This window comes from Alosa alosa, chromosome 21 (assembly GCF_017589495.1).
Source record: "Alosa alosa isolate M-15738 ecotype Scorff River chromosome 21, AALO_Geno_1.1, whole genome shotgun sequence".
In the NCBI taxonomy this organism is placed as follows: domain Eukaryota; kingdom Metazoa; phylum Chordata; class Actinopteri; order Clupeiformes; family Clupeidae; genus Alosa; species Alosa alosa.
Window position 1 is genome coordinate 29423008 of NC_063209.1, and position 11194 is coordinate 29434201.

An 11194-nucleotide genomic window follows, 5' to 3' on the forward strand; every position below is an offset into this window, starting at 1 on the left:
CAACCCACCACCCCTCCCTCCTCCCACACACACACGCGGTCACAACCCCAACCCATCACACACACACACACACACACACACAGTCACCCCCACTCAATATCTACACTAAGACTTACTGTTCAGGAGTTTTATTAGACAATAATAAACAGCCTTATATCTCTATACATTGCTATGTATATATTCAAAACTTTTATTATTGAAACATTTGTTATTTTAAACTTTTTTTCCATGCTGGGAGTCTATTACAGCCTATAGCACCATGTGGCACGGTTTAAAATGTGGCATGCTGATTGGGGATGGTGTTTTCTAATGATAGTATATTTTTCTGTTTTCAGATGACACTAACAAAAGGAATGGTAGACTGCCCCTTGTGCGGTAGGGCCTATGCTGCCCTGGCCAGCCACTTCATAAGGGGCCATCATGTGGTGAACCTGGCAGAGAGAGCCATTCTGTGCAACATGGCAACCGGGAGGATCCTCATCAGGGCAACGCCTTGTTCAGCAGCCGGGTGCTCGTACCATAGCAGCCGGCTGGACAAGCACATCACCAATAGCCACCAGGAGCTGACCACCGCGCTGAGGGCTCGCCTGATGGCAGATGCCAAGCAGCACCCCAGCGGTGCCGATGGTCAGCTCCCTGGATATCGAGGTGGTCGTGGGGCCCGCCCAGGATGAGGAGGAGAGGTGCGACCTCCCTGGCTGTGTGGAAAAACGGGCCAGGAATGTGGACCTGGAGGCCCAGGTCAGAAGGTGAGTACATTCTCATTTAATATCTTTCATATTGCTTTCTTGTAAGAGTTTAGGAAATCATTTGCCTGCTCTATATCAATTTCAATTTATTCTGCTTATAGAGCGCCAAAACATTACACATGTATCATGGCGCTTTACAGAATGTAAAGACTACTTTCACTATATGAAAAGTGTCACAAGTCATTTGTTTTTTGCTGCTTCAGACTGACTGTGGAGCTGCAGGGGGCACTTTGGTCGCCTCCAGACCAAGAGGCTCCGGAGGGAAAAGCCTGCTCCCCACCTGCCTGCTGCCCCCCCTCAGCCTGCTGCCCACCTGCCTGCTGCCCCCCCACCTGCCTGCTGCCCCCTCCCGCCTGCTGCCCACCTGCCTGCTGCCCCCCTCAGCCTGCTGCCCCCCTCAAGCTGCCCATCTGCCTGCTGCTCCACCCCTTAGCCTGCTCCCCACCTGCCTGAGCTGCCCCTGCCTCAGCCTGCTGCCCACCTGCCCCCCACCTGCCTGGTGGCTGCCCACCTGCCTGCTGCCCACCCTCAGCCTTGCTCCCTACCTGCCTGCTGCCCTGCCTGCTGCCCCGCCTCAGCCTGCTCCCTACCTGCCTGCTGTCCCGCCTCAGCCTGTTGCCCACCTGCCTGCGGCCTGCTGCCCACCTGCCTGCTGCCCACCCTCAGCCTGCTCCCTACCTGCCTGCTGCCCCGCCTCAGCCTGCTGCCCACCTGCCTGCTGCCCACCTGCCTGCTGCCCGCCTCAGCCTGCTGCACCCCCTCAGCCTGCTGCCCACCTGCCTGCTGCCCACCCTCAGCCTGCTCCCTACCTGCCTGCTGCCCCCTCAGCCTGCTGCCCACCTTGCCTGCTGCCCCCGCCTCAGCCTGCTGCACCCCCTCAGCCTGCTGCCTACCTGCCTGCTGCCCCGCCTCAGCCTGCTCCCTACCTGCCTGCTGCCACCTGCCTGCTGCCCCGTCTCAGCCTGCTCCCTACCTGCCTGCTGTCCCGCCTCAGCCTGCTGCCCACCTGCCTGCTGCCCCGCCTCAGCCTGCTCCCTACCTGCCTGCTGCCCACCTGCCTGCTGCCCCGCCTCAGCCAACATCTTCTACCTGTCCTCCTCCAGCGAAGAGGAGGAGTCCGGGACCTCTTCCCTGGAGGAGGAGCGGGAGAAGACGCGCCGGTTGCTGGAGGAGGAGGACGACGACGATGAATGGTTTTCTTTTTTTATTTAAATTAAAGTTTAATTAGTTCATGTAGTGTAATAGGGTATTTGTTTTGTTGTTTATTTTGTAATTTGTTCGAAGGGGTTGTATATAGGGTGGTGTGGCTTTTGTAGCTCTAAATTTAAATTATTTGTGTGTTTTAAATAGTGTGTGGGTTTGTTTGTATGTCTTTTGTTCATTTTGTTCTATTGTTGAATTTGTTAATATATCGTTGAGATCATTTACTGTGTTGTGTGAATTCATTGCCTGTAATAATCTTAAAATCCCAAAGACACACTTAGGTTTGGACAGTCACTATGAGCTTCCGACTAGAATAACTGATGATGGAACTGGCAACCCAGGAAGAGCTCCGTTGGACGGGTGGTAGCGTAAACATCATTGAATCGCAGATGAGACGAACAACGTTGAATTCATTTACACCTAATGGCATAATAGACCTCACTTCCACAATTTCCTCATCAAAATCTACAACTAGTCTACTAGATCCTATTCCCTCTCATCTTCTGAAAACTACTCTCCCTTTCTTGGATAATACTTTGCTCCAGATTATAAATAACTCACTGCTATCAGGGCATGTACCACAGTCATCTCTAAGTTATCTGTTATTAAGCCATCCCTAAAAAAAAAACTACCTTTGACCCTAACAACCTGGCCAACTATAGGCCTATATCTAATCTCCCTTTTTTGTCAAAAATACTAGAAAAAATAGTGTCCAGACAAATTAGTGCCTTCTTGCATATGAATAAAATCCAAGAATTATATCAGTCTGGTTTCAGAGCTCACCACAGTACTGAATCAGCCTTGGTTAAAGTTTTTAATGACCTCATCGCTGCTGGTTCAGATCATACCTTTCTAACCGCAGACAATTTGTACAGGTTCACAATAAACCGTCTACCCAGACTGGTAAAATATGGGGTGCCTCAAGGCTCAGTACTAGGCCCCTTATTTTTCTCTATATGCTTCAACAGTCTTCAGAGATCTCCTGTCTGCATTGTCTCCTTCGGGCGCCTTGTCCCAGAGTGCTAATTAGTAAATAGTTTAGTGATGAATTGCTAATTGGATTCGGAAGTGGACCAGGTTTTTCGTGGACGATGCTGTATATTAACATAAAATGCAAAACAAACTTTTATTTGGAAACAGTTGTGGGCAGAGGAAACAATTGGCAGGAGTCATAGTTGATAACAACTGACAGTTGAAATGGCTGAACAGTTAGTTGAGTAGTTTAAATAGTTAAATTATTTAATAGTGAATTAGTGAGGACATTTATTTTGAAACAGTTGTGGAGCAGAGGAAATAGTTGAACAGGATCTGTAGTCTTAAAGAGAGCCAAGATGGTATGCTTAAAGCCCGAGACAGAGCATATAGTTTAAAGTTAAATGTAGATAGTGTAATGGATGTTGATAGACAGAAAGTTGAAATGGATGTTGATAGGCAGATTGTTTAATGGATGTTGATGGATAGTTTAATGATGGATAGGAATGGTTTGAAGAGGATGAATGGATAGAAAGTTGGATGGAATGAGAGTTGGGCCTAGTTGAGCAGAAAGCAAGTTGATACAGGTTACCCGAAATCAGTTTAACTGGCTTTTGATGGGGACCTAGTTGAGTACCTGGAAGTTGATACAGGTGCAAATCCAAGCCCAGATGTCATCATAGTGCCAATGCAAAGTCTATGGGGAAAATAAAGCTTGTTTTTTATTAATATCTTAAAAAAAGTAAAGTTTACAAAAGTGAAAAAAATACATTCCTCAAGTGTCCTTTTTCAAGACCCTCGTTACAAAGTTTGAACAAAGTTTCTAATGTTAAACGGTTGAAGCTGAATTAATTTGGTGGGAAGAAGAAGAAGAAGAAGAAGAACATTTTTCATGCACTGTAATTAGCTCTACCTAGCTCAAGATGCGTATGTGTGTGTGCTAGAGAGAAAGTGAATATGTGTGTGTGTGCGCTAGAGAGAGACAGTGAATGTGTCTGTGTGTGTGCGCTAGAGAGAGAAAGTGAATGTGTGTGTGCTAGAGAGAGACAGTGAATGTGTCTGTGTGTGTGTGTGTGCTAGAGAAAGTGAAATCATTATTCTACAGGATGAAAGCAGAGGCCTGGGGTTAAAAGCCCACACAGCAGCACCTGGTAGCCTGTGCAGAACAGCACTGGTGCCATGGGGCCGTGTGTGTGTGTGTTGACCCCTGCACAGAGGCCTGGGGAGCTGTTAAGATGCTTCCACTGGACTGTGGGGATTACACTGTAGCAGGGTAACTCCATGACTAGATGACTCAGCATTACACTGTAGCAGGATAACTCCATGACTAGATGACTCAGCATTACACTGTAGCAGGGTAACTCCACGGCACTGGGCTATGGGGACTAGATGACTCAGCATTACACGCCACAACAGTACTGGGCCTGCACACCATTCACACACTGCTGCTGGGACGTGTGTGTGTGTGTGTGTGTGTGCGCGCGCGTGTGTCTATCTCTGTTTCCTCTCAGCTGCCTTCTGCTCCAGCATTGTTCATCTGCACAGAGACATAAAAGACCAGACGGCTGCTCCCAAGGACAACCTGCTCCACTACACACACACACACACACACACACATACACACACACACACACACACCTCCCAAGGACAGCCTGCCATAATGAAACTTCACTATGGAAATTCACACAAGACTGAAATGCTTCCTTTGTGTTCTCACAGTTCCATTCTCTCTGTCTCACACGTACACACACACACACCAACACACACACTGTCTGACATGCACACACACCAACACACACATGCTTGTGAAGCTCAAGGTTTAATTCCTGTGCTTAATTGCATTTTGAGCGTTTCCACTGTTCTCTGCTCTCTGAGTGTTCCTGCTCTGCTCCCCTGGCTCTCTCTCTCTCACATACACACACACGCACACACACACACACGTGATACCGCACACGCACACATACACGCATTACCACACACACACAAGGCAAACACGTACACACACACGCACACATACACTCACACACACACACGTACACGCAAACACACACTGCTCTCGTCTGGTCGGTGCTAAGGACTGTACTCACAGCGGCAGTGGAGGCATTCACCTCAGCTTAGTTTGAGACACACACACACACACACACCTGCACACACACACACACTCTCTTTCTTTCACACACATACATGCACACACACTGTCTCTTTCTATTACACACACACACCTGCATTCTGCACTAATAAATCTACTCTAACCTCCTCTCTACTCTAACCTCCTCTCCTGTCTACTCTAACCTCCTCTCTACTCTACTCTAACTTCTTCTCTGCTCTAACCTCCTCCTTTCTACTGCTCTCTTTGATCCTCCTCTACTCTAACCTCCTCTCTAACCTCCTCTCTACTCTAACCTCCTCTCCTCTCTACTCTAACCTCCTCTGCTCTTAACCTCCTCTCTGCTCTAACCCTGCTCTCTGCTCTGCTCTGGCCTCCTCTCCTCTCTGCTCTAACTTCCTCCTCTCTATCTCGACTCCTCTCTGCTGCTCTGGCTTATCCTCTCTGCTCTGCTCTTAACTTTCCTCTCTGCTCTAACCTCCTCCTCCTCCTCAGCTCTAACCTCCTCTCTACTCTAACCTCCTCTACTCTAACCTCCTCTCTTCTCTACTCTAACCTCCTCTCCTCTCTCTACTCTAACCTCCTCTCTACTCTAACCTCCTCTCCTTTCTACTCTAACCTCCTCTCTACTCTACTCTAACTTCTCTACTCTAACCTCCTCTCCTCTCTACTCTAACCTCCTCTCAACTCTAACCTCCTCTCCTCTCTACTCTAACCTCCTCTCTACTCTACTCTAACCTCCTCTCTCTACTCTAACCCTCCTCTCCGCTTTCTGCTCTAACTTATCCTCGGCTCTCTGCTCTGGCTTATACTCTCTGCTCTGCTCTGGCTTCCTCTCTGCTCAACCTCCACTCATCTGCTCTGGCTTATCACTCTCAAGCTCCTAGCCTCCTCTCCTCTTTCTCTAACTCCTCCCGCCACCGCCTGACCTCCTCTCCTTTTCTGCTCAACACTCCTCTCTACTCTACTCTAACCTCCTCTCTACTCTAACCTCCTCTCCTCTGCTGCTCTGGCCTTCTCTCTGCTAACCTCCTCTGCTCTACTCACTTTCCTGCTCACTTCCTCCTCTACTCACAACCTCCTCTCCTCTCTACTCTAACCTCCTCTCTACTCTAACCTCCTCCTCCTCTCTACTCTAACCTCCTCTCCTCTCTACTCTAACCTCCTCTCTACTCACTCTAACCTCCTCTACTCTAACCTCCTCTCTACTCTAACCTCCTCTACTCTAACCTCCTCTCCTCTCTACTCTAACCTCCTCTCTACTCTAACCTCCTCCTCCTCTCTACTCTAACCTCCTCCTTTGCTCTGGCTCCTCTCTGCTCCTGACACTCCTCTGCTCTGCTCTGGCTTATCGCTCTGCTCCCTAACCTCCTCTCTGCTCTAACCTCCTATCCTCCTCCTGCTCCTGTTATCCTCTCTGCTCCTAGCCTCCTCTCTGCTCCTGGCTTCCTCTGCTCTGTACTCCTCCTCCTCCTGCCCTAACCTCCTCTCCTTTCTACTCTAACCTCCTCTCTACTCTTACTCTAACCTCCTCTCAACTCTAACCTCCTCTCTCCTCCTCTCTACTCTAACCTCCTCTCCTTTCTACTCTAACCTCCTCTCTACTCTAACTTCCTCTCTACTCTAACCTCCTCTCCTCTCTACTCTAACCTCCTCTCTACTCTAACCTCCTCTCCTCTCTACTCTAACCTCCTCTCTACTCTACTCTAACCTCCTCTCTACTCTAACCTCCTTTCTACTCTAACCTCCTCTCTACTCTAACCTCCTCCTCTCTACTCTAACCTCCTCTCTACTCTAACCTCCTCTCCTCTCTACTCTAACCTCCTCTCCACTCTAACCTCCTCTCTACTCTAACCTCCTCTCTACTCTCTGGCTTGCTCCTTTCTGCTCAACCTCCTCTCTGCTCTGACACTCCCTAATCATCTCTGCTCTGACCTCCTCTGCTCTAAACACTCCTCTGCTCTCAACCTCTGCTCTGTTATATATATACTGCTCTAACCTCCTCTCTACTCTATTATCCCTCTCCTCTCTACTCTAACCTCCTCTGCTCCTTTCTCCTGCTTTTCTGCTCTGGCCTCCTCTCTGCTCACTCTGCTTCCTCTGCTCTAACACTCCTCTCTTTCTCTAACCTCCTCCTTTCTGCTCTAACCTCTCTACTCAACCTCCTCAACAACCTCCTCTCCTCAACTCTAACCTCCTCTCAGCCACCCTCCTCTGCTCTAACCCTACTCCTGGCCTCCTCCTCTCTGCTCCCTAACCTCCTCTGCTCTGCTCTGACCTTCTCTCCTCTCTGCTCGCTTATCTCTCACTCGCGCCTGCTCTAACCTCCTCTCCTGCTCACTCTAACCTCCCTCTCTACACTGTGGCATCTCCTCTCTGCTCTCAACCTCCTCTCTACTCTAACCTCCTCTCCTCTTTCCTCTGGCTTATCCTCTGCTCTGGCTTACTCCTCTCCGCTGCTGCTCTGACCCACTCCTCCTCTGCTCTGCTCTGACACTCCTCTCCAGCTCTAACCTCCTCTCTGCTCTAACCTCCTCTACTCTGGCTTATCCTCTCCTCTCTGCTCTCCCTAACCTTCTCCTCTCTGCTCTAACCTCCTCCTGCTCTAAACACTCCTCTCCTTTCTCCTAACCTCCTCTCTACTCTACTCTAACCCCTCACTCCTCCTCTGCACTAACCTCCTCCTCTGCTCTAACCTCCTCTCCTCTAACCTCCTCCCTCTTGCTCTAACCTCCTCTCTGCTAACCTCCCTCTCGCCTCTGCTCTAACCTCCTCCTCTGCTCTGCCTGGCTTCACTCTGCCCAACCTCCTCTCACTCTCCTGCTCTGGCCTCCTCTCTACTCTAACCTCCTCTCTACTCTAACCTCCTCTCCTTTCTACTCTAACCTCCTCTCTACTCTACTCTAACTTCCTCTCTACTCTAACCTCCTCTCTACTCTCTAACCTCCTCTCTCTACTCTAACCTCCTCCTTTCTGCTCTGGCTTCCTCTCTGCTCTAACCTCCTCTCAGCTCTAACCTCCTCTCCATACCAACTCCTAGCCTCCTCAGCTCCTAACCTCCTCTCTACTCTAACCCTACTCTAACCTCCTCTCCTCTCTACTCTAACCTCCTCTCTACTCTACTCTAACCTTCTCTACTCTGCTTATCACTCTCTGCTCTGCTCTGGCCTCCTCTCACCGCAAACTTCCTCCTCTCTGCTCTAACCTCCTCTCTGCTCTAACCTCCTCTTTTGCTCAAGCCTCCTCTCTGCTCCTAACCTCCTCGCTTTCTACTCTAATATACTCTCTACTCTGCTCAACCTCCTCTCAACTCTAGCTTATCCTCTCTGCTCTAACCTCCCTCTGCTCTAACCTCCTTTCTGCTCTGACATACTCTCTGCTCTAACCTCCTCTCCTCTGCTCCTACTCTAACAGCTTCCTCTCCTCTGCTCAACCTCCTCTGCTCCTGACTTATCCTCCTCCTTTCTACTCTGGCTTACTCCTCTCTGCTCTGCTCTGACCTCCTCTCCTCTGCACTAACCTCCTCCTCCTAACTCCTCTCGTCTCTACTCTGACGCCTCTCTGCTCTAACCTCCTCTCCTCTTTGCTCTGTGGCTTATCCTCTCTCCTCCACAGCATATATAACCTGCTCTAACATCTGCTCTGCTCTATTTCCTCTCACCTTTCTTCTCCTCCTCTCTCTAACCTCCTCGTAAACAACCTCCTCTCCTTTCTCTAATACTCTCCTCTCTGCACCCAACCTCTTCTATATCTAACCTCCTCCTGCTCTAACCTCCTCTCCTCTCTCTGACGCCACTCCCTCTGCTCTCCTCTGCTCTGGCACTCATATAAACACCACTCTAACCTCCCTGCCTGCACCTAACTTCCCACTCTCTGCTCTAACCTCCTGCCTCCTCCTCTCTACTCCCTGCTTTCCACTCGGCGCCACCGACGCTCCTCTCCTGCTGCTCTAACCTCCTCTCCTTTCTACTCTAACCCTCTCTGCTCTGCTTTTGGCTTCCTCTCCACCAGCAACCTCCTCTCCTCTGCTCTAACCTCCTCCTCCTCTCTGCTCTCAAACCTCCCCTCTCTCTCGAACCTCCTCTCTGCTCTAACCTCCTCTCAACTCTGCTCGAGACCTCCTCTCTGCTCTAACTTCCTCTCTGCTCTGTTTTCTCTCCTCCTCTGCTCTAAACTCACATATCTGTCTCTCTGCTCTAACCCTCTCACTCTCAACACTGCTCTAACCTCCTCTCTGCTCTGCTCCCTTCCTCTCACCACTCTGGCTTTTGCCACTCTCTGCTCTGCTCTAACCTCCTCTCTGCTCTAACCTCCTCTCCTTTTCTACTCAACCTCCTCGGCTCCACAACCTCCTCCTCCTCCTCTGACTCCCCAACCTCCTCCCAGCTCAACCTCCCTGCCTGTATTCCTAACCAGCCTCCTCTCACTCTACTCTAACCTCCTCTGCTCTGTAAGCAGCCTCCTCCTCTATACAACCTCCTCTCCCATGCTATACCAGCCTCCTCTCCCTGCACTCTAATCTGACACTCCTCTCCTCTCTCTACTCTACTCTACATTCTACTCTACTCTACTCTACACTCTACTCTACTCTACTCTACACTCTACTCTCCTCTCCTCTCCTCTACTCTCCACTCTACTCTACTCTCCACTATACTCTACATTCTACTCTAATCTATTCCACTCTACTCTACACTCTACTCTACTCTACTCCACTCTACTATACTCTACACTCTACTCCACTATACTATACTCTACTCTCCTCTACTCTCCTCTACTCCACTCTACTCTACACCACTCTATTCTACTCTACTCTACACTCTACTCCACTCTACTCTCCTCTACTCTACACTCTACTCCACTCTACTCTACTTTGTGCTGGACTCTGCTCACCTCACTGCAGCTGGACACGTCGCTCAGGTAGCAGTCGCCCCTATTGTCTCTCTTAATGGTCCTGCCGCTCTTGCGTTCATCCTCCTCAGTAAACACACAAACACACTCATCTTAGTCACATAAGCCGCGCATGTTATCCCTCTGTCGGCTGTCGCTGCAATCTATCAGATTGTAGATGAAACAAATAGGGGTCGAATGGGGTCATGTAAGTCAGAGCACCAGCCTACAGCAGTCTCACCTTACAGAAGCTGGCGAAGTAGGGGCCCGGTGCAGGCAATGAAATCCAGATCCAGATGGCAGACAGGAGCCACCACCACTGCCACTCCTGGTCTTCTCCTCATCAGTCTAAACAGACACACATGCACATATATTACAAACACTGCCTTTTTCAACCACACACACCTGCACACACACACACACATACAACCACCTGGCCTTTACACACACACACACAGCCCACACACAACCACGCACACACACACACACATACACCGCTTTTACACACACTGCGCACACACACACACACACGTGGTGCAGTGCCCAGGTGAAGTTAATCAGATGATCAATCAGCTCTGGTGGGCACCCACTGGGGCCAGTGTCCAGCCCTTTAGCCGTAGCCCTGTTGATGTGTGTGGCGTTAATCATTGGGTAAGCCTGTCATTCAGATTTCTCATCTGCACTGCGGTCAGACTGACCATCTCACCTCACAGAGGTCAGGCGTCTCCCAGGCAACGATCCCAGCAGCAGGGTGGGTCCTCCAAGCACTGACACCTGCTCTCGCCAGGTCCAACAAGTTAACACACACACACACACACACACACAAGCCCATGTGCTTGTCTTTAGTGCTGATGAAGGACTTGAGACTTGACATTTTTTAGACTTCATGTGGCATCATTTTTACCCGACTCCTCATTCTCTTCAGGTCTGGACTAAGTCTCTGTGTCCAACTGACCTGCATCACTTCAGACTCTCTTCTCACTGATCTGGACTCTCCTGCTCTCTCTACTCTCTCTATTCCCTCTAATCTCTATTTGCTCTGTATTCTATTCTACTCTACTCTACTCTATTATACTCTATTCTATTAGAGAAGAGTAGAGAGGAGTAGAGTAGAAAAAATTACAGTACCTCTCCTCTCCTTTCCTCTACTCTACACTACTCTCTACTCTACTCTACTCTTCTCTACTCTCCTCTACTCCACTCTACTCTCCTCTATTCAACTTTACTCCCATCTACTCAACTTCACTCTCCTTTTCTCTACTCTCCTCTATTCAAA

The 11194-nt window shown here is 49.5% G+C and overlaps 1 protein-coding gene across 1 annotated transcript; it reads left to right on the forward strand.

Moving 5' to 3' along the window:
- The first annotated feature begins 543 nt into the window (after positions 1–543).
- On the forward strand, positions 544–2062 carry LOC125286155 (keratin-associated protein 4-3-like). The gene is given in 6 exon segments (XM_048230920.1): positions 544–749; positions 953–1100; positions 1183–1379; positions 1381–1486; positions 1489–1512; positions 1578–2062. Coding segments are annotated over 6 exon segments (1011 nt in total). The 5' UTR covers positions 544–597; the 3' UTR covers positions 1962–2062.
- Positions 2063–11194: the final 9132 nt, after the last annotated feature.